Source organism: Malaya genurostris, chromosome 2, assembly GCF_030247185.1.
Source record: "Malaya genurostris strain Urasoe2022 chromosome 2, Malgen_1.1, whole genome shotgun sequence".
NCBI classification, from domain to species: Eukaryota; Metazoa; Arthropoda; class Insecta; order Diptera; family Culicidae; genus Malaya; species Malaya genurostris.
In genome coordinates, this window is record NC_080571.1 from 223,922,643 (window position 1) to 223,946,700 (window position 24,058).

The 24,058-nt window shown below is 35.6% G+C and overlaps 1 protein-coding gene across 1 annotated transcript in view; it reads right to left on the minus strand.

Moving 5' to 3' along the window:
• The window catches only part of LOC131427758 (CD166 antigen-like), a 1,130,565-nt gene that overhangs the window by 226,011 nt on the left and 880,496 nt on the right, over positions 1–24,058 (minus strand). Inside the window, exon 6 of the mRNA XM_058591222.1 lies at positions 12,982–13,095. Coding sequence (XP_058447205.1) covers positions 12,982–13,095 — 114 coding nt within the window. The remainder of the gene's footprint in view (positions 1–12,981; positions 13,096–24,058) is intronic.

A 24,058-nucleotide genomic window follows, 5' to 3' on the forward strand; every position in this document is an offset into this window, starting at 1 on the left:
AAACAAGATTCAGAGTGGCGAAATGGTAGCGCGTATGCACGGAATCTTATGCATTCGCAGGTTCGAGTCCTGTCTCTGAGCGTATCTTTTTCCAAAATCATGTGATTTTTGGATGAATATTCTTCGGTGTTTAAGTTTTCATGACATTATTTTAATGACCGTCGTTTTAAGCGTCAATTTGAGTTTTTAATCACTCATTACTCTGTAATGTCGAAACTGCAAATACAATCATGCATGCTCTATAGATTGTGGTTAATTTCAATGATTTAAAAATGGAGATTTCAGTGTTCACTCTAAATAAAGGGTTATTTTATTGCTGGTATATTTTTGGCAACACTGTTTTTGACACATCACGCGGGAATCGTGTCTTGTGTCATTGTCAAACTGCCGGCCGATAGGTTGGAGAGAGTGTGCCAAAATTGGACCTAACTACCAGAAAAGATGATTTTTTGAAAAACTAACAGAAAAGATGATTTTTTGTAGAAAGATACGCTCAGAGACAGGACTCGAACCTGCGTTCTTATGCATTCCGTGCATACGCGCTACCATTTCGCCACTCTGGATCTTGATTTAGTCACTCTAAAACGCCAGACAGACATAGTAGAACGTACATCGAACATAGCACCATTAAAGAAGGTGACAAGCGATTATAAATACACTCTCCTACTCAATGCTTGATCGGAGAAATAGGTATAAATTTGATTTCGTTTCACATACCATCCTGTAGTTCCGGAACCAGAGGTCGGAACCAAACATAATTCAGGAACTTTGTTTGGGAGCATACGACTTTTCGTATGAATCTGAATTTGTAAAAAAGAAATTTTCCGAGAAAATTGAGTGAAATTATTTGTCACACACGCATTTGCTGATCTCGACGAACTGATTCGAATGGTATATAGATTTTATGTTCTTCTATCTTTTATTGCTGTAAGTAGTTTAAAACAATATAATAAAAAAAAATTCTGCCATCATCTGGTTTATATATGTCATATTCGAACGATTATGTTACCAAAAACGAGCCGTGCTAAAATCGAGACTTGGCCCTTTTCGACTATCACTTGTTTTCATCGATGTTTCACGTACTTGCTGAGCAGCACTTCACAAATGAGTGAGATGTGGAAAAAGTGTCTCACGACTAGACCGCTTAAAACGATGAACAGTTCTTTCGACGTGGTACTCGTGTTTGGGTTGAAATATGGGAAAAGCTATAAATAAAATATCTCGAACCCATTACTTATAATCAACATGTATTGTCATTTAACAAATCTTTTTACCTGGTAAATGGAATCAAAAATTCAAACAGATATTGTAGAATAATGTGTTTTGGTGTATTTGAGCGGTTCGGTATTCCAAAAGTATGTTTAGGCAATAAAAACGCCTTACTCTTCACTATATGGGGCCGGGTGTCAATTAAAAAATTCAAAACTAGTCGCGTAACCTTTTTCTGTCATAATTTTGAACGATTATAACACAGTCGTTCGTTGATGGATTTTTATAATATAACTATGGATCGATTCGGAAACATTTAACCTAAACATGGCAACGTTTTTTCAGTATTTCAATAACATATCTTTGAATAATTGGTTTTTAACGACCTATTCAGTAGCAGTTTTGCTTCGGTTGGTATAGGAGGGTTTCTCGTCATGCATGAAAAAATACCGCATCGTTCTGCGCAGTATGAACCTTCGCATAAAGTGGAATCTATAAATTTATGCTGTATCGCATTTTCTGCCCGGTTTGTGCCTGCATGTGAACAAAACAGACAGCTCGTCCTTAAAAATTCGAATTTAAAATTGCAATAATAAAAAAAAAACGGTTTGATGGATATCAATGATTATACATTTATTTGAAAGATTGATTCATGGAATTTATTATTGAAAATGTTTGCTTTTAACAGGACGGCGCTACGTGCCACAAAGCCATCGAAACAATCGTTGTTCTGCGAACCATCTTTAAAAATCGGATAATCAGCAGAAATGGTGATGTGAATTGTCCTCCGAGAAGCTGCGATTTGACGCCGACTGGAATACCTCAACTTGACCGCGGGCTTAAAGACCTCAAGCACGAAATTCAACTTGCCATTAATGACATAAGGCAGTGTTTGGTCATGTTTACAAGTAATAATTCAGATTTTTCCATCGATATGTGACAATGGATGAAACATGGATCCATCACTTCACTCCGGAATCAAAACAATCGTCATCTGAGTGGACTGCAGTCGGAGAATCAGCGTGCAAAGGCACAACAGAAATATTGAGAAAGGAAATAAACAATCAAATGCGAATATTACATTGAGTTGTTAGATCGTTGGAACGCACAAATCAAGGAAAAATAACTTCATATGTCGAAGAAAAAACATGACTGTTTCACCAAGACAATGAACCGATTCAAAATTGATGGCAACGATGGTTAAATTACACTTTGAATTCCTCATCCTCTCGCATAGTCCAGAAGCGATTTTGAGGCAAAAGTCAAATCCTTCGGCATCGAAAAGTTTGGAAAGCGTTGGAATGATTGTCTGGCTCTTGGAGGAGATAAAAGAAATTGATTTTTGTCATACAAGAATGTGTTTGTATTAGTTAGTCACCCGATTTATTGAAAGATGTGTTACACACATCTGCACATCTCCCTTTTTTTAGCGTGTGACGTCATGCTTTTTCGATCATAATCGTCGTTTGAAGTATAATCATGTCCATGTATAAACATTCACATTATAATTTTTTTTACCCTTTTACGACCATAAGATGTCCAGGACGAAATATGTCAGATCAACACAATATTTTAGCTATTGTGGGTGTAAAGTAAGATAATATCATCAGGAAACATAGAAGAATGCATATGTCAAAAAAAAAAAAGAAATATTTTTCCCTATGATCCTCAAAACTAAATAAACGAAAAGTTTGGTTGCTTTAATTGCTTTATTTATCAGAATAGTAAAATAAATAGTTACGGTATTCTACGAAACGATTTCGTGTACTTGTTTAGCACAAGTGGACATTGCACATAACACATTTATTATGTGTTTTATTTTCTAAATGTCGTTTTGCACAAACTTTTTTTGTGTAATAAAGATTGACAGTTCTTTTTTTATTTGTTCAGAAACACATTTGTCGCCTTGGAAATTCATTCAGTAGAAAAAAACATCGATTTATTGATAATTGAAAAATCGATAACGATTTTTAAAGAAGGGAAAAATCTTTTCTTGGAGCGTTAAGGAGTTGTTTTTTGTACAGGGGTGAAAATTCTAAACACGGACAAAAATCTGTACAAAGAGAGGCGTCGACCATCGAAAGCTCGACCTAGTTTCGATCATTTTATCACACTTTTTTCTTTGAAATGTAGAGTAGAAAAAAGTTTATGTTTTAGATAAATAATAATTGGATCTTCAATTAACAACAAACAATGTCTATAATATATATCTTTTACGTTGCGTCTTCGACTCATCAGTACATGCTAAGCCAAGTAGACGTAAAGTTGTTGCTTTTTTTCAAAACACTTATTTGCACCGAAGTACAATGTTTTTCCTAACGTGCCAAAAGAACGAAACATTTTGATGGCATACTAGTCGCTAGCAAATTGTAGTCATTCAAGGGATTTGGTACCTCGTGGATAATCAGTTTGTGCAAAGTGCGCACGGTTTTCTTTTTCGAATATCTAATGTTTCTTATTGCTGTTCTCATTTAAAAAGATTATGTAATCGTTGTGAAAATTGTCATTCGAACCGAGACCGCTAAAATCAGTTCGTCAAGTTGAGTAATGTCTGTGTGTGCATGTGAATATGTGTATGTGTTAAGTAATATCACTAGCTTTTCTCGAAGATCGATTGGCTGATTTTCATAAACATAGGTTCAATTCAAAGGTTTTTCTGTCCCATACGAAATTACATCCGAATCCTGCTTTCGATTCGGCAATTACAAGGCGAAGAATGTTGAAAATTTTATACTACCACTTAAAGCGGCGAGGCAAAAAACCTGCAAAAAAAAATCAAAACTGGACTCAATCAGCAGTTATTGTCAATCAACGGACTAGGTTCAAATGAAAGGTTTTGATCCCATACGGAATTCCTGAATTTTGTACTGATTCAACTACCGGTTTCGGAATTACAGAATCATGAGTGTTTAAAATTAAAAACCGTCATTAAGAACGACAAGTAAAATTAAGGTAAAAATCATCTAAATTGGACTCAATATTGCTCCAATTTGGAGGTCGTTTGTAGTTGACCATACGAACCAACTTCGTTAATAACGTTTCCCAGTTCTTGTTTCTTGAAGTACCAGAAATAGTGGTCATAAACTACAAAAACGATCTTATTTAATTTTCTCTGGTTTGGCTAAACCGATTTTCCCAAGCTTAGGCCATAGGCTGCTATTAAACTTTTTTCCGAATCTGACTTCCGGTTACGGAGCTTCTTGGTGTATTGATTTGTAGGTTATGCTAGTTTAGGAAATAATAATAAACTGGATCATCGAGTGCTGCATGATCTTCATCAGGAAATTAAGCGACATTGTCGAAAGCACATTTTCGGGTATGGCTAAACCGATTGTCACAAACATCGAAAATCGAATAAGTTCTCGTTTCGCAGTGATGAGTATTCAATATTTGAAACCATCATATGTACATGTGACGATGAACAAATCTAAATAATCGAAGGAATGTTTTCCGATGATTCTAACGCTCATTCAAAAAGCCATCATTACACTATTAGATGGATTGAGCTAGGTGTTGCAACAAACCGAGCATAACTTGGTGTGTATTAGTCAAAAACCTCAAGCGTAAGTTGGTAGTATGTCCTTGTTAGATATTGCAAACAGAGCGTAAAGTAGTAAAATTATGATTATGATTTCTTCCCAAAAATAATACTTTACTTTCAATCGATAGATTTTTCGATCAGAAAGTAACTGCTTCACTATTTATGCACTGTTGTGAAAGAACGGAACTACTCCAGCTAACTGCTCGCTGACATTTAGTGTCCCATAAAATTCAAACTTCAACCAGGTAAATTGGAGAGTGCAGTCGAAACCATGTAGGGTCCCTCAATGCGAATTAACTCGGGTGCCGAGTGAACCGAGAATAGCTTTCAACGGGTAACAAGAAAACTTTTCCAATAAAATTTCCATTTAATTTCATCCATTTAAATTTCAATATTCCACTTCCACCTGTCGGATGTCGGGGCATTTGGGTGTAGACGTGGGTGTGTGGGCGAATGAGCACTACAGAATTTTCGTGCACGTGTTTCAACGAAAGCAACAGTACATATATCATCACCCATCAATTCGTCGCCTTCGGGCCCTGTTGATCCAAAACGAGTCGTTCTGAGTAAGTTTTGGTACAGTATATCGCTCGAACGACGGCATCTGATTGTCCGGTTGGGTCCGCTAACTTAGCTACCGACAGTGTTTCAGTAAACTATTCTTTTGTGGCAACACCGGTACGCACTAACCAGCGCACCGAGCGATGGGCTGATGGCAGTCTAAAAAAATTATCAAACTAATCAACATCTTCGAAAGGGAACGGTACAGAAAACTTTTCCAATTTGTTGACTGGCTTTTGGGGCCCGCGCTTTCACTGTAAAGCTACTTCCGTTCGCTGCACTACCCACCTTCCTTCGAGTGGAACTCGTTGGCATTATTCACAAATAGCTTCACTTGCTAGCATTCAAAAGTCATAATCAAGTCCTTTCAGGCAAAAGTTTCCCTTGACAAGTCAGTCAACCAACCTATTGATGATGTTTGAAGAGATGCGATGAGCAAGGTTGGTGCTGGTGGGCTGGTGAATGGTTGCTGGTGTTTCTGAATGGTTTTTTTTTCTTCGGTGGCTTGCTAAAGTTTCAGATAAATTATTGAGAATACGCTTAAAGGCCGGACCAGGTTCCGAGGAATTTAGTGAAGTTTAACATAGATACTGCATCTATACAGATGCACAAAAATGTGTTTCGAAATTTGTGAGCCTTGTTACTTTTTAATTTATGAAGAACGTGATTACTTCAAACGGGAATTGAATTTGTGTTAACTTGCACTGACATTCATTGAAATAAAAAAAAGGCCGTCAGCGACCGCCGCGACTTGAATCGAGAATCATTGAATCACAAAGTACATCCGCTAATCGACTGAACCACAGATGCACACATCTGTTTGACTGGTAAATGGTGCATATTAATTCATACTGTCGCATTTGCTAGCCAGGTGATACCCAAACTGGTCCCTCCAGCGATTCCCAAACTGGTGCCTACAGGCGCTGGCTCATTTTTAGTGGGCAGTAAACTTTAAACAATCAACAGATGGCAACTGAGACGTATATAGTGGGATTCGCCCTTTTGTTGGACAAAGAATGTCCGAGGATAGACCATAACAAATGAATCTTTGATAAGTTAATATAGCTACCGTAGGTTTTGTTCGTGTTGGCAATTTGGAGTATAAGGTGCTGTCGTATGTTCGAGTTCTGACTTGAAACGATTCTTGGTGTCCGTTGGATCGTAGCAAAAGCCATGAAACAGAGCTGTACACTCACGAGTCAGCTGCAAGGTCTATTGGAACGGAAGGTCGAATGTAGTAACCTTGACTTTGCTTTGTTTGTACCGAATTAAAGAGATTTAATTAAACAGCAACAATTTTTATTACTAATAGTATTGTTGTTGTACCGTTTAATTATACTACGTCACGTCATTACACTCTCACAAAGTCACTATTTTCACAAAAGTGTATCAAACGTTATAATACAGATACGTATTTCGGAATGTTATTTACATCCTTCTTCAGTGTATCGGTTTTATAAGTTTATTGAAAGAATGCTGCAGTGAAGTTTCTTTTATACTAACGTAAGTAGGTAAACCTCAAAAGGAACAAAAAAAAATTGGAAAGAAAAAAACAGGTAACAGAAACTGGAAGAGTTAAGTGTTTTGTATGTTTGTTTTTATCTTGGATATGGGTAGTAACTGGAAAAGCCAAGAAGATCTATTCCCTTGGTCTCGGTTTAATAAAGAGATGGAGTTATTTTTGAATATTTCTAAGCTTTCTGCTGAATTTAATTTCCATGTTATGTCATAAGTAGTGAGTTCATGATCTTCAAAAAAGGCATGCTCTGCTACTTTTGACTGGAAGTGATGTGGTAGTCCCTTTTCCAATTCTTTGAATGCTTTCGCTATTTCTGAGATATGTTCCTTGAAACGAATGTCTAGTGTTCTTTTTGTTTGTACGATGTATATTTTATCGCAATGAGGACACGAGATTTTGTATACCCCAGACTTTTTCAAATTCTCTGCAGGATCTTTTGTAGAACCTAGTAAAGTTTTCAATTGCTAGTTCATACTGCTGAACACTAAATCTAAACCAAATTTTTTTAGTTTTGATTTTAATGGGTGTGAAATATTTCGATCAAAGTCCACCGATATTCTTTTAAAATTTTCAGAAGGGGGAGGGGTCAAAATTGTAAGTGATTGTTTTTTCAACAGTCTTAATTTTTTATCGAAGATGGTTTGGATTGTATGCTATGGATATCTATTGAACTTTCCAATTTCGAAAATAAAGTTTTTCTTTTTTTTTCGCAGCATCTTTTCTAAGGGGCAAGGATAGCGTTCTGTGAATCATATGGTGGAATGCTGCCGTTTTGTGTTGATGGGAATGATTAGAAGTATTTGGTAAGACATGGTCCGTATTGGTTGGCTTCCTATATATTTCGAAAGTTAAGTATTTTGCCTCCCGGACAATAAGAATATCCAAGAAAGGTAAACTGTTGTCTTTCTCTTCCTCATAGGTGAATTTAATATTTTTATGTAAATCATTAATTATTTCTGCGTATCTCCACCAGCGATTTGGTAATAATCCCTGCTTATTTAAAAGTTCCTCAAGGTTTGCCATAAATAATTCACATAAAAACGGGGAGAATGGATTACCCATTGGTGCCCCTTGTAATTGTTTATAAAATTCCCCTCTGAATTTGAAATAATTTACATCCATGCAGCCGAGTTTGGGTAAGATAAGATCGTACTTTGCATTTCCATAAACTACTACTATTTTGTTGAAGTAACCAATCTTCCAACAGATTGATTGAATCCTTCACCGGGACACTTGGGAATAAGGCGGTTACATCCAAAGATACCATCATTTCGTCATCTTCGATTTCGCCTGAGTTCTGAAGTTAAGAAGCGAATACCTGTGTGTTAGAAACTGATTTACTGAAGAATTTTTTTTGGCATAGATTGGAATTAATCATTTCGAGATTTTTTTGAGTTGAGGCCCCTACTTATTACTATTTATTATCTTTTTATTACTAAGTTCTGCTATAACAAGTAAAACCTTTCGGTAATTCCGTAAAGACTTTCTCTGGATTTATGTCTTTACTGCATATTTATATCATTTTCTGAATTTGTCAACGGGAAAGAAGGAGTGATATGTAGGAATAAAGGCACAATTCAATTAGATCAATGCCAACGCCATTTCGTCGAAAGCCGTTTCGCCGAAAGCCATTTCGCCGGAAGGCTAATTTCGCCAAATTAGTCACTTCGCCGAATGCCATTTCGCCGAAAGCCATTTCTCCGAAAGGGTCATTTCGCCGAATCCTGCAACTGTTTAAATATCGTAATTGGAATTGATTTAAAATAAAGACTAATGAAAGATGATAGCGTTTACGCCCGTTTTGTTGACCTACAATTGTACTTCTGGAATAAAGATTGATTCTTGTACTCTTGAATAAAAATTGATTCATGAACATCACAACGGAGTTCCCAAAAAAATTTGTTGACTATTAGCTACTAGGCATCAAAGCAATTGCATAGGTGTATCTACCAAGCCAATGTATATGGTATTTTCCGTTTACTAAGTGATATTTAATGCGGCTTCGCCACATCGATTTGCTTCTTGTGCTGTCCGACCTCGCTACCGTTCGTTCGGACCTAACTAAAGCAAAGAAACATAGCTTTGAGTAGACCGGGCAAACGAGGCGGTTACAGGCTTGTATGCAAGAGCCGCCGCTTCCGCCGGCGGGTCGGCGGTCAACTCAACGATTCATGATTAAATTATAGATCAAACTGAACAAGTTTGACAATGACAAAAGACACGATTCATGCGTGATCTGTCAAAAACAGTGTTACCGAGAAGATAATAGTAAAAAAATCACCCTTTATGTGTTATTATTCGTATATGATAAAAATTATTTTGTTTAACTTTCTTTGTTTTTGTGACCAATAAAACTGGCCACCGTTCACTCAATTCTAACTAATTCGTCAGTCCATTGATTGATAGTAATATCCGAATGATCGTGCACCGATAGTACCAGTTTAATAAGCTGATCTCTCCGATTTCAGTTCAACAAGTGATGCCATCGCGAATAATCATTAAATAAGTGCTTTGTAAAGCTGTCTGAATGTCCGAGTAGAAATAAATTCATTTGCCACAGAATCTTGTTGGAAAGGTTTCTGTACTCCGCAGAGAGTCACAAAGAATTCTTCTTGGAAAACGCTGCAGAAACATCTCAATGAATAAGATGACTCTGGTCTCATTTCGCGGCTGTAGTCACTATCACCGACTCGACCATTCAACAGAAAACCGCCATTATAACAAGTTATACATTCTTCCAGTTATCAATATTTTGGAAGGATTTTAAAGGGCGTAAGATTACCAGGTGCGAGAAAGTAAATATTATGTTGGGAAGGTAAATAGTACTTCCAAAGCAGCAATAGTTGTGACATTAGATGAGTTATTTTAGAAAGAACGCATGAGCATTTTGAACTTAGTATAAACATGATCAGGATTACTGTGTTTATAATTTTATTGGAGTAATCTGTGGCAACAGTTATGACTTCTCTCGATTGATATAAAGGCACAGAGAACAGACATCCGAGTAGAGATCTCAGTGTATGTAAGAAATTTGTTTGGTAAAGTGATCATCAAGTAACAATATTACCCTTGGCATCTTAGAGCTTAAGCAGTGTGCCTTAATATTATATTATATTATTGAATAAAAAAAAATCAAGTAACAATTTGCTTATAGAGGCGTTTCGCGCAGCCCAACAATTGTTTATGGGCTCTTGCGTTTGAGCTATTTCATATTAAATTTTGATTTATATCTGCCTGTAATTCCGAAACCGGAAGTCGTATCCGGATGAATATTGATAAGGTTCTATGGGATTGTAGGACCTTTCATTTCAAGCCATGCCTTTTTTCATGTTTCTTTTGAAAAGTCTTTCTAAAGATGGGGAAAAAAACAAATTATCAACACTTGAGCAAAAAATAAGAATAGGTATTTTTTTTGGGCGGTTTTACGAAATCTGCTTCGAGTATGTTTCTGCAAAAGATGAAAACGATATCCATGGAAACTACTACAATATGAATATTTTTGGAACGTGTTTGAAGAGTAGATTCCGGAAAACTGTATTTTTGAAATGCATGCTAGCGATTTCGGTTTATCGAAATTCATTGAAAACCGCTATAATATTAGTATTCTCGGAACAGGTTTGATTAGTAAGAGCCGGAAAATTATGTTTCTGTTTACTATGTCATTTCGAAGTCCAACATAGCAACTTTCGGTTTAAAGGTATTAAGTATTTTCGAAACGGATTTAATGTGTAGGTACCGAAAAACGATGGTTTTCCGACATCAATATCATCTACCTCAAACATCGTTTTCCGACATCTACTCATCAAAAGTGTTCCGAAAGTACCCATATTGTAAGGGTTTTCAAGGAATATCAAAAAACTGGAAGTCACCATCGTGGAATTTAGAACCACCTCAAACATCATTTTCTTGCACCTACTTTTCACATCCATTTCAAAAACAGCCAAGTGACTTGTTATGTACAAAATCTCAAATAACGTAAACTTTTTTTTCTAACTATCTCGATTTAATCCGTTTACTTTGTAAATGGAGGTTTTTGTGTATACTCATATATACTACTGTTATAAATAATGTTTCTTGGCTCTTAATAATAAAGAAAAAGTTTGTTCACCCCGGCGAAGGACCATAACTAGGCCAAAGCCGGAGTTAATTAAATAGACATAAAAGAATATCAACCTAGTGGTGTAATGATGCCTATCTCATATTACTCAAATTTTCAAAAACATCACTAGAAGAGTCTATCAAGATTTTTTCTTCAAACTTGAATAAAATCAAAAACTTGCTTTGGTATAAACTACCATCACTTTTGAAATTTGGAAACAGTAATGACGAGTATTACAGATTTCAATGTGACAACCCTGCACGCTATACAACATTGAGCAAAGCACGCGGTGTGTTAGACGGTGGTGTTTTCTTCCTCCGTGCCAGCACGTTCCGATGCATACCGATACATCTTATTAAAAAATCCTAATAAAAATCGGTTAATAAATTTTCGAGGAAATTGAGTGCGTTTTTTCTCATAGATTACCACATATTACCTTGTAATTTCGGAATCGGAAGTCGGATCAGGATAAAATGCAATAGCAGTTTATAAGACCTCTCATTTGAATCTGAGTTTGCAAAAATCAGTGTAAACTGAGTGACATTATTTGTCACATACGCACAGACGTATGTATGTCTGTGTGTATGTGACAAATAATGTCACTCAATTTACACTGATTTTTACAAAGTCACATTTACATTAACATTAATTTTGTGATCTCGACGAACTAAGTCGAATGGTATATGACATTTAGTTGGTTTTCACAGTGATTGCATAGCCTTTCTATAGAAGAAAGACAAAAAGAAAGTTTGTTTTGTCATCAACTTACAAGTCCTACAGTTTGGAATAGTTTTGAACACAATTTAAATTCTTTTTTGTGTTTTTTGTTTCATACCCATCACAACTTTCATCATCCTATAATTCAAGAACCGGAGCTCTGATTTGGATAAAATTCAATAGAAACTTATGGGACCTTATTTGATTGTTTTGTTCTCAGACTGTTATTAATCATTGGAATAGTGAAGTGACTCTAAAAATTGTGAGTGATTGTAAAAATTGCGAGTGAAATTGGGCTTTAACGCATCAAGTTGTGACTACTGCCATATGTTCAACTAATGGAAGTAACTTCACTTGAAGCTCGAAATCAACATCTTGGGTTTATTATATGTTAATCGATTACATTTGTATCAATTGCTATTAAAAAATGAAAAAAAAGTAAATTTTAAAGAAATTTCAGAACCTGATATTTTTCTAGAAAGTTAAAAAGATCCTCGAATTAGAAATACTTTTGTAGTGTACTTTTTCGCTTTTTAAACATGATCAAAAACATTCATCACGTCAAACCCATTCATTAGGTTTCATAACTTAGCATAATTTTTTTTAGAATAAAACATTACAGTAATCTAAAGCTGCTCTCGTTCAACAATTTACCATGGAAATCCCGTCGACAATTATTTATCACAGTCGTAGCGCACATCCGAAAATGGCTACTCGTATCCAACTAACATCCCAGATAAGTTGGGTCAGTGGTTCCTCACGGTTGGATACTTTTTTCCTCTTCCTCTGCATAATAATTAACTTTGAAGTCAAATGAAAGTGAAGTTGAGCGAAATAGCAGTGCAAACAGAGCACCCGTATCAATTTCCGGCTTTCGGGACTGGTGCTACTGCCGTAGTCCTATTAACGGTGGAGGATGGTTATCTCTTCTTTCTTTCCTACCGGGAAACCGTCGGTTGTTTGTTGGGTGGTTGGTTGGCTGGTTGGTTGGTCAGCTCAGTTGATGAATCGCTTTAAGCGGAACCCCTACGAAACAGACTCTTAAACAGGATGGAAACAAACTTTGCCGGAGTTCGTTCGGGGTGATGACGTTGTTTGATCGGAACGTTTAACGAATTTAAAATAGGGAAACCAGCAGCAGATGAGGGCATCGAAAAAAAAACATAGAGTAGTGCTCATCATTATGTATCCCTGTTGTAGCGTGCACTACTTTTATTGCTCGCACGGAAATAGTTTTTTTTCGCATCCTACCAAGTATGTATATTTCTCGTTTGTGCTGCTGTGGTACAGCCTGTGGATGTGAATAGTAGTAGGTGGTTGTGTTATTGTACTTACCTCCCACGACTCGACAGGTCAGTACGATGTCGTCGCCTTCCTCCTTAGGACCCAGCTTTGAACTGTTGAGCTGTTGACCCCACTGGTTCAGCACTACCGGATGTTCGGGTAGAACTAGAAGAGAGAGAGAAAAAAAACTTATTTGAATGGTGGCAAATAGGTGTTATAAGTGGATTCATTTTTTTTCAATTGTTCTGTCACCTGTCTAACTGCTAGAGTTTGGATACTGCATGAAAGTTGTTGATGTTTGTATTCCTGATAAACTTATTTAAGTTGAAAAGTTCAATATTGACCTGATTGTCAGGCGTAAATCAGAAAAAATTTCCGATTGCGACTGCCTAAGTTAAAATTTCTAGTCGTAAACGCTTCATTAAAACTGGCTGCATCTTGAAAGGCACAATTTTCAAAACTTAAAGCAAAATTTGGAACTATTTTCATGGTTCTTCATTCATAGTGAAAATAACTAACTTGCCTTTAATTTAGGTTGATGTTACTCAGAAATGTTATCGTGAAAATTTCATTGCAGACATTGACTAATGCTTTACGTTCATTGTTCGGGAGCTTAGAATATCTGCGTTTGCTCTTCCGCTGTCGGCCAAGTGCGCCATCCGTTGCCGGCCTGGCTTGAAGTAGACGGCCATGTTAACGCTGGCGGTGAAAAGAAAATCTCGGTGCTCGCGAAGCAGCTCTAATTTGGATTTATTATATACTTGCAATAAACTTACGGAGCCAAGCTCGCCAATGTCAAAATTCGAAGAAAAGAAACGTAAGATATAGGTTGAACATTTGTCATAACTACGAACGTTCGGTTGAATAACAGAGACAAAGACAGAATTCAGTGAAATCTTTTTCCAATGATTATGACTTTCAGTTTAGTTTAGTTTTCCACAGAAAGGCACCGGAAAATAATCAGTTTAGATAGTAAAAAGTTTGAGTTAGAAAAAACTATTTTTCCTTAAAATTGTCTGAGCGGTAATTTAGTTTAATTTATGTCGTTCATTTATACCCTGATTTAACCTAGTTGCGGTCGTTCGCCGGGTAGTTCTGAACGGTAGATAGGAAAGATACTACATGAAATGAAAAACCCCGGGCCTCTCATAGGAATGACGTGAATAGTTTCGTGTATATTTTTGTTGAGAACAAGCCTCTGGATGGCTCTATACAAAATTTCATGACAGTCTATCCACTAGTGTTTGAATAACAGCTGATCGTGTCAGACGTGTTCTAGATTTCATCATGATATGAAAAAAGACGCACAAGCGCATCCATGCATAAAAGCAATGGTAAAATTTTATTATTTGCGATGCGTATTGGTCCACCATCCCCCGTATTCTTCTGATCTGGCCCCCAACAACTACAATCTATATCCAGGGAAAGAAATTTTCGTCTAATGTTGAGGTAATTACGGAAACGGAAGACTATTTTGAAGGTTTTTTTTTCAAATGGCATTAAAATGTTGGAGGGCCAATGCATCAAGTGTATCGCTTTAGATGGAGATTATACTGAAGAATAATCAAAAATGTACAATGTAATCTTAATCAAAAATGGTGTTTTTTTTCAAAGCGGCATAAATATTTTTAAATCGATTTTGTTTCTGTATTTTTGCCAGGGTTATGTAATCACTATGAAAGTCAATTTTGTCATTTTCAAAAGACCAATTTGCAATTTTATAGGGAAATACCGCAAACAATTGCCTGGTAGATACTCTAAAGACTGTCCCAGAAAGTATGGACGCACTTTGATTTCGCTGTAAATAATTCACAAGTGCTAGATATTCAAATTTTATTCGATATACTGATAATATTAGACTACAACAACAGAATATTATTCTCATCATTTGCTACTTTGCCATTGTAGACTAGCTGGCGCACCTTCTTGCGAACGTTCCTCATTAAATTCCGTACATACTTCTTGGCGACAAGTTTTGACACTTTTTTTCCAATCTTTTTCGAACTGTTGAATGGTTTCGGCTGCCGAGACATGTTTCCTAAGATGTGCCTTCGTTAATGCCTAAAATTTCTCAATTGGTCGAAGTTGTGGTCAATTTGGTGGATTCATGTCTTTTGGGACGAAAGTGACATTTTTGGTAGTATACCATTCTACCGTTGATTTCGAGTAGTGGCAAGAAGCAAGATCTGGCCAGAAAACAACAGGATCCTTGTGGCTTTGAATCATGGGTAGAAGTCGTTTTTGTAAACATTCCTTGATGTATATTTCGCTGTTCATTGAAGCAGTGGTGTTGAAGGGTTTCGAAATCCTGCAAGCAGCTACAAACTACTTGCCAGATCATAGCTTTCTTACCAAATTTTTCGACTTCAATCGATGTCTCGGACTGGTTTAACACTTGCTCTTCTCGCACCGTATTATATTGTGGTCCCGGCAAGGATCTGTAATCGAGTTTCACGTAAGTTTCGTCGTCCATGATTATGAAGTTCTAATTTCCAGCAAGAATCATATTGTACAGCTTTCGAACCCTCGGCCTGATAGATGTTTCTTGTTTCGGACTACGTTTTGGTTGTTTCTGCTTCTTATAGGTTCGAAGATTCAAACGTTCTTTAGTACGAAGAACATTTGACTTCGAAGTGCCCATTTTTTTGGTCACATCCCGAACTGAAACCTCCTTCTTTTGCTCGAACGCCTTCAGTATACGTTTATCCAACTGAGGGTTAGCAGGACCTTTTTTTCGACCCGCTTTCGGTTTATCTTCACCAAACTTCCTGATTGCATTTCGCACGGCTTTTTCACCTACTCCTTCCATTTTTGCTATCTTTCTCAGTGACAGTCCGCGTTCTGTGCACCATTTGTACACAATTTTTCGACGTTGTTCTGCTGAAAGTCCACGCATTTCGAAACAAACTAATGAAAACGAATAAACAACTGCAAAAGTGATTAGAGACGGGTGCAAACAACAGGACGCAGCCATAAACATTGGCAGATTCTGAACCATTGCGAAATGGCAGCGGTTTTTGGTTGCGTCACAGTCTTTAATAAAATCATCAAGGAATATCCCTTTCGGCGAAATAATCCTTATCCCGTTTTCATTGGTAATGATAAAATATTGCATATATTAACATAAAAAATTTAATTTTGCGTCTTTTCCGATGTAAAATTCAGTTAAATTTGTTGTGAAGTTGAAGAGATGATTTATTTTCATATACTTTGGACTGTAAAATTAAGTTAATTACAAAACAACCTTTATCTGAGAGGCGATATTACAGTACAGTTTGTCATAGTGTGTACACACTTAGAAAAAAATTATGTAAATTTACGTCTTTATAGATGCACATAGAATCTTAACTGACTTAAATTCACAATTCGAAAAATGTGATTTTCATGATATGGTTTACATGAAAATCTTGCAAAAAAGTGATGTAACAGTGATTTTCACAAAATTCAATTTCGGTCAAATTTTCGAATAAAAAATTCTAGTAAAACATTTACACACTGAGTAAAATTGACTTTAAAAATTTGAAATCAATTTACAAAAAAAAACATTTTTCTGTTTCAAAACATTTGCCTGGTAGATACTCTAATAAAGTCATCAAGAAATAACCCTTTCGGCGAAATGGCTTTCGACGAAATGGTTTTCGGCAAAATGACCCCGATCCCACATTATGTAAATGCGAACATGCCATATTTTCATTGGTAATGACAGAATATTGCATCTATGCACATACAAAATTTAATTTTGCGTATATTCCGATGTGAAATTCAGCTAAATTAATGTGAAGTTGAAGAGATGATTCATTTTCATATACTTTGGACTGTAAAAATAAGTTAATAACAACACTCCCTTTATCTGAGAGGCGGATTTACATGAATTTTTCATAGTGTGTACACACATTTTTGCTAAGAGTGCCGTTATAGATGATGAATTTGAATTAAACTTTCTGGAATTGTAGACAGAAAAGGCCATTTTGCATATTCTGTTCATTTTTTTTAATTGATCCAGACTGTCTTTTAAAAAGGAACAAAATAAAAAATCTGAAATCTTGCAGAAAAGTGTTGTACCACGAAATTCAATTTCGGTCATTTTTTCGAATAAAAAATACTGAAATACTTATACAATCACACACTGGGAAAAATTGGCTATAAAAATTTAAAATCAATTTACTTGTGTGTGTATGTGTGTATGTGATAAATAATGTCACTCAATTTTCTCAGAGATGACTGAACCGATTTTTACAAACGTTTTCTTGAATTACAATTGGATCTGACTTCCGGAATTACAATGGAATACGTGCAAATTTTTTGAAAAATGCTAAGTACAAGAAGTTAACTAATAAGCAAATAGAAGGTCTTGAAATTCTTAAAAAAGTCTCTAAAAAGTTTATTCAGATCCGATTATCGGTTCCGGTTTTACAGTGCGATTAGTGAAAATTTTCAATTTCTTAAGTATTTTTCCAGAAGCGATGGCGAAACGAGGTGTACATTTTCATAAAACTTACTGATAAATTCATCTAGTTTGCAGATCTTGTTAGTTAGTGAATATATAAAACTACTTTGGGACAACTAGTCCTCTTTCGAACGCATAGGTAACATATTAGGGAAGAAAAGGTCCAAAAACGGAACTCAAATCGATTTGTCAGCAACAGTTTAACCAATTTTCAAGTTCCATGATTCAAATTAATGTTCTCAGTGTCTTGAAAGATACTGTGCAATTTCATCCAGACTTTCGGTTTCACAATTATAGGCAATGAGTATCAAAATTTTCAAACTGTCATATAAAATGACCCAAAATCGGTACGCGTCGGTACGTGCTGATCCGGAAGAAGAAAACGGCACTGCCTAGCACACAGCGTGCTTTGTTCAATTTTGTATAGCGTGCCAGGTTGTCACATTTAAATCTATATTAAATTGACATAACTGTTTACAAATTGCAAAGATGATGGTAGTTTATACCAAAGAAAGTTTTTGATTTTATTCAAATTTTAGAAAAAAATATCTTGTTGTGATGTTTTTGAAAATATAAGTAATATGAGAGAGACATCATTACACCACTAGGATTAAATCAGGTTTTTCTTTTTAAATTGATCCAGACAGTCTTTTGAAAAGGGTCAAGCTTTTTCAACCAATCTTGAATGACAATCCTCCAAATTCACGAAATTTAATTTCGGTCAAATTTTCGAATAACAATACTGAAAATACTCTTATCGAGCCCTACACTGAGAACTGTCAGAACTGATTTTTTATTCAGTATCTTTTTATCGAAAACTAAACTAAAATGAAAGTCATTATCATCAAAAAATCCATCAGGACTCGATTTGTGAAAAAAAAGGCCGATATTAGCAGAAAGTATCAGTACTGGATAAGAAAAAAATTTTGTTAGAAAAACTTTTTACCCTTTAAATTGCCCATTTTGTAAAATATGGAAGACTGATGGGGTACATAATTACCTACCTTGGGACGAATTTCATTGACTTCGAAAATTATGTATTTGTAAATCGACTAAAAATTCTGAAAATTATTTTTTTTTTCAGTGTAGGAATGGATGAATTTCGTGCCAAATCGTACTCGGATTTGGCAGTACCTCTCCAGATTTGAACGAAACTTTCTCTAGATATAGATTTTATTACAAAAAAACACTTAGCTTACTTTGTTTTCCCAAAATTGATCTAGACTGTTTTTTGAGTCGTCGGAAAATGATAAATCCAAAATTAATTGTTGTGCTTGTAATATTGACAAAATTAGACTTATTTTCGAAGATAAACTAAAACAATACTGAAAAAATCGATCCTAAAAATTGAAAGTCAAATTACAAAAATCACCATTTTTTATTTGGGTGAATTTTTTCCCCTCGAAGAAAATTATGTTCCCTGTCAAACTTCGATATGTAGCAAAATGGATATTTTTTATGGAATGAAGTGTTTCTAGTAAAACCTTTTTTTTATTCACTTCAGTGTATTTTTATTCAGTATTTTCACTCGAAAAGTTGACTGAATTTGTAAAAGTCATTAGCACTAGCACAATACAGTAGTAGTTTGTAGAATTTGTTATTTTTACACTATAAATATTTGTAGGAAATAGTTTAAAAAAGTTGGTTAATTTTCAACAGTTCACTGAAATTTACGTCAAACCCGTTTGGAAAAAAATGTAATATAACCTTCAACAGCACACCCGTTCTTTCAAATAAAGGTCGTACTTTCTTCAGCGTTAAAACGTTCGAAAATCACTTTAATCAATATTTAATTTTCCACCCCAGCGCCGGTAGATCCGAAGGAAACATTACATCGGACGGGAAGCGAGATGGAGGTAATTGTAAAACTTTCAATAAAACTCATAAAAAGTTACTTCCTTCCTGTCCCGGGTGCCGGCAACAGAGGCGCTCACCTGTTTGTTCTGTTGTTTAAGATTTCAGCCAACCCAGTCACTGGCACTGGTTGCTCCCATTCTGACGCGCTGCCACAAAAGTCGTAAACTTTAATTTATCTTCTTAATAATCCATCCAATCCGTTTCCAAGTTGAACGTCTGCGAACAGATCATCTGTCTACTAGTTCAACTAAATTAATCCTAGGCTCGAGCCGACCTGGTTCCGTTTCGTGACTGCCTGTTACCTCAGCACGTTTAAATTCTGAATTTATATGTTTAATTTCAGCCTGACGTTTTGTTGAACTACGGTTTTGAAATAATGGTTAGTGCCGGTGCAGGGAGTGCCATTTTCAAGTTTCAGGATAAGACTGAATCACTTCGTAGTCTCCAACATTTGTAGCTCATTCGTTGCATCTGCGAAATTATCGTGAGGAGTCATATCATGATCAGTACGGTCAATGTGACTCGTATATTATTCATAAATTTGCTTACAACACAAAAAGCCCAACACATTTGAATTGCTAGTCTCCATGGTCATTAGGTCATTAGCATTGATAACAAACAAACAAACCATGCTTCATTCGTAGCGATAGCCGGTAAAAAAATCTTTGAATGAAAAAAAAACGGGATAAAAAGATTCACTTCCGAAGAACCGGTTAAATTTTTAGTCGGTATTTGCATTAAAAAGTTTATTGTCCGGCTCTTGCAAAAAAGATGTTTTTAAACGATTTTTACATTTCAAAATCCTTGTCCACTCCACTTTTGCACTCAATGTTTTTATCCGAATTTCAAAATACTTGAACAGGTTTTCCAAACTAAGTTGCATTTATCCAACTTTTGCATTCAGTCGTTCGCTTAAGATACACGATGGGAACACATGGTAGTTTTCATATTTTAATCATTCATATTTAACCATTCGGAACTAAGTACCATGCATTACCATAATTATCCAGTATCATGTGAACGCATTGGTCGATGTATATTAGCTTCGGTCCCAAGAAACAATATTAGCAAAGCAAAGTCTTGGCATTACATTCCTTTTGTGGAAATTTGTTTCAACAGACTTCGCAGCCGATTCTTAGTGTACAGAATCATTGCATGGCTAGTACTATGGATCCTACTGACACTAAGAATCCTTCCAGGGTGGGACTCGAACATACGACAACTGGCTTGTAAACCAGCGTCCTATGCATTGAACCGCCAACCCGGGACAATATTAGGGGAAAGTATTATAAAGTATTAGGGGAAAGCTGTACAAAACGCCCCCTTTCCTTTTTAAGTATTCAAGTTTTTTCTAAACAAAAGTTTTTTCACTAACATTATCTCTCGTAAGATCTTTCTGCTATGCAAATTTGGCAGTTGTCGTTTGCTGGAAAATATGAAAAAATTTTAAAATATATCATTGGGCAGCTTTTTGATGTAAGGTTTTGCTTCTACTACACAAGCATTTTATCGGTATGAAACGTCTAATGATCGGTTGCTACATAGTAATTAAATTTTAGCAGTGCTAATGTCTCTATTTACAGCATAAAAATCCAGAGAAACAAAACCATTTATTTGATTTACGAGTTTTCTCATAATAGTCACTCTACGGACAATTTGTCCCACCTTCGATTCAACAGTATTATAACGGTTATTCAAACAAAATGTAGCGTTAGGAGAATAAAAAATGTTGGTTTCCAATTGTAATTAATTGATTATGCAATTGATTTCTGATGCAATGAATGTCTTCTTTATATACGATATATAGAATCGACATTTCAAGGGGCATATTGCATCATTGTTGTCGGGCGAAATGTCTCTTGTTGTGGGCCATATCACTGATTTGTTGCGAGGCTTATTATACGGTGACTGGGTCATTATGCCTGCGGCAAGTGAAAAAACTGAGAATGTGGCCGTTTTGGAAAATGTGTTTGTATCAGTCAATTCTCATCACTCCTACCGGAATCATTGAAAATTATGTTTCTCATGCGTATTGCACAGAAATACCTACATTCTCGAAGAAAATATATCAGTACATTTAGAAATATCTCAATTCTTAAGGGGGTCATATTATAACACTTTACCCTATTGAGAAAATTTAGAGAAAAATGTGCAATACTTCTGTCATAGGACGCGAAAGTTCGATGCGATGGAACCTATTTCCATCTTATCCTTTGAGCTAATGTATTGAATAGGGATGGCATATCTCACTTTAACCAATGGTTTTCATATATGAGATGAATGGTAGAGCTGAGATGATTAAGGTTGAATATTGAATGTCATTTTTTCGGTACAGGACCATGTGATGCCTTGGAATAAAAAAAACTAGTGTCTGTCAGCTCCAACACATTTTTTTGTTCTCATGCTAGAATATGATTGTTTCAAGCCATTTTCTTCCTTCATATTGATCTCTGGTCGATGTGAATGAAAATTTTGGCCTTGCCAAACGAAAAACCTGTTTTAATCCACCTAGTGGTGTAATGATACCTTTCTCGTATCAATCACGCTATCATATATAATACTGTGGTATTCTTCAAAATAATTTTCTTTGATTCTTAAAAGAATAACCAAAATCGGTTTTTTTGACCGTTTACTAATAAAAACTATCAATTGAGAAAGATTTGAGGTCGATTCAGAATTTTTTTTACGGGTTTTCGCCCTTTTCAGTGATGGTATAAAATTTTTAACACACTTTACCCTACATTTCCGGATCCGGACGAAATGCAGGAATTACGTATGGGACCACAGGACCTTTCATTTGATTTTAACAAGCAAAAGCGTGAAATACTAATCATTTTAGGTTAATAGCTTATCATTTATTTCAACCACCAAGTTTATAAATTTAAAGCATTACAAATATCACCTTTATCTAAAGTTTATTTTTAACTGATTGATTTTTAACATAAAATATAAAGACAGTTAAACGACAAAGCAAAGTCTTTATTTTGCTAAGGAATTTAACCTTCCCTTTCAATAAGCTTTACAACCGATAGTATGGGATTAATACGGAAATTGTATAAAATGTGAAGGACTTACTAAAGCTCATAAAATGCAATGTCCAATTCCGGTAAATCCGGATTGTGGTCCTATAGAATTGTGCTTGAAATTTGACATGGCATTTCATCTCAGGACTTTTCAAGTTGTTGAAAGACTTTCAAAACTAATTTGGGAACTCCAATTTAGTTGATCTGCATATTTTCGAGATTTTGATGTAAATTCAAAGTACTTTCCACTTAGAGCTGTTTGATCAACTACTTTTTGCCACCTTCATAACATACTTCTAACGGCAGAACAGACATACCCCAACTGGATCTGGAATAACTCCAGTGTTTTTGGACCGCTGCGGTTCCGTATGACTCAGCATGGACTAGAAGAAAATCTGTTTTTTTTTTACACTGGACGCATCGAAATTGATCAACGGTATCAAGAGTTTTGATTTTTTGAAAAAATAAATTTGTTGAAAATTCCTTAGGAACCAAAACCGAACATTGTTTGTTTTATAGCCGACGAAATTACACCAATATCCCAAGTGTATGCAATTATATCTTTGACCATACTTGCGATACGTTTTTGATATTTAAGCTTCTTTTCGCCAAGCTTGTGTTCAAGTTTTGTACGCAAGCAGTTATTTTTATAGCGTTAAGTTTCTCTACCATTCTGCGATTTCGTTTGAAGCGATAAACTTATTCTCATTATAAATCGAGTTCATCTCATATAAATTAAAAATCATCTTGAGCACTCAAAATTTACCGTAGGGTAGTTGTCAATTTCTCAGGCAAAACAACATAACATGGAAGTTCATCCGAGCTTGCATGACACAAGATCAGAGCATACCAATTAAAGTTTCAATCCGTTTTATGACACTTTTTGTCTTGCTGTCTAGCAATAACCTACCTCTAGCATGCTTCGCGTAGGACTTAAACGTTAACTATAATTTCGCTTCTATTTATAAGTTCGCGTGCTTCCAATAGTTTTGCTTTTGCATCGATTGACCAATCAGAGCGATGCTTTCACGTTGATATATCGCTTACTGCTTCAGAACCGTCGTCTATGGCAGGGAAATCCGGTATGCCGGAGATTTCTTGCAGACAAAATACGACACTGCTCGCTGCTAATCAAAATTTCAATCTTTTATTATTGAAAATACGTGGCTTGATACATTCAAATCGAATCTTAGCAATATTTTCAATCAAATGGAGACATAATATTAATAATTGATACAAAATATACTGAGCTGTAAGTGTTTAAAACCTGACCATATTTCTTCCTTTTTTTGAGTTTCTGATTTGCCCCCTTTGATGGAAAATAAAGATGTGTTCCACATCAAAAATATGATTTTTTGAAAATGTTAGACCCTGCAGGCTACCTTGAATAATAAATTGTTTCTATTGATTTTATAGACAAAAAACCTTAAACGCGTTTTTCTCGAAAGCGGGTTTTAAAAGTCCGTGACCATCGTCATTCAAAAACTACCGCACCATTTTTTTTTCTTAAATGTTGCTTTCATTTGTACATATAAAAAACCAGACCCCAACGTTTTCCTTTTCATTGTTTGTTACTGTTGGAGATTTAACAGCCACAAAATGGCGGATTTTTTTTTTTGTGAAAAATCGTAGTTTTCACTTTGAACAACACCCAAAAATAAATGAAAATAAAAAAATCAACAGAAACGTGGGGGTCTAGAAAAATTTCTACTCTAACTATGCTGCGTTCATTTGTTCACTTCTGATTAGTCTGCGCTGGGTTACAGTGGACACCGCAAATCAAGATTTTTTCCATCGTTTG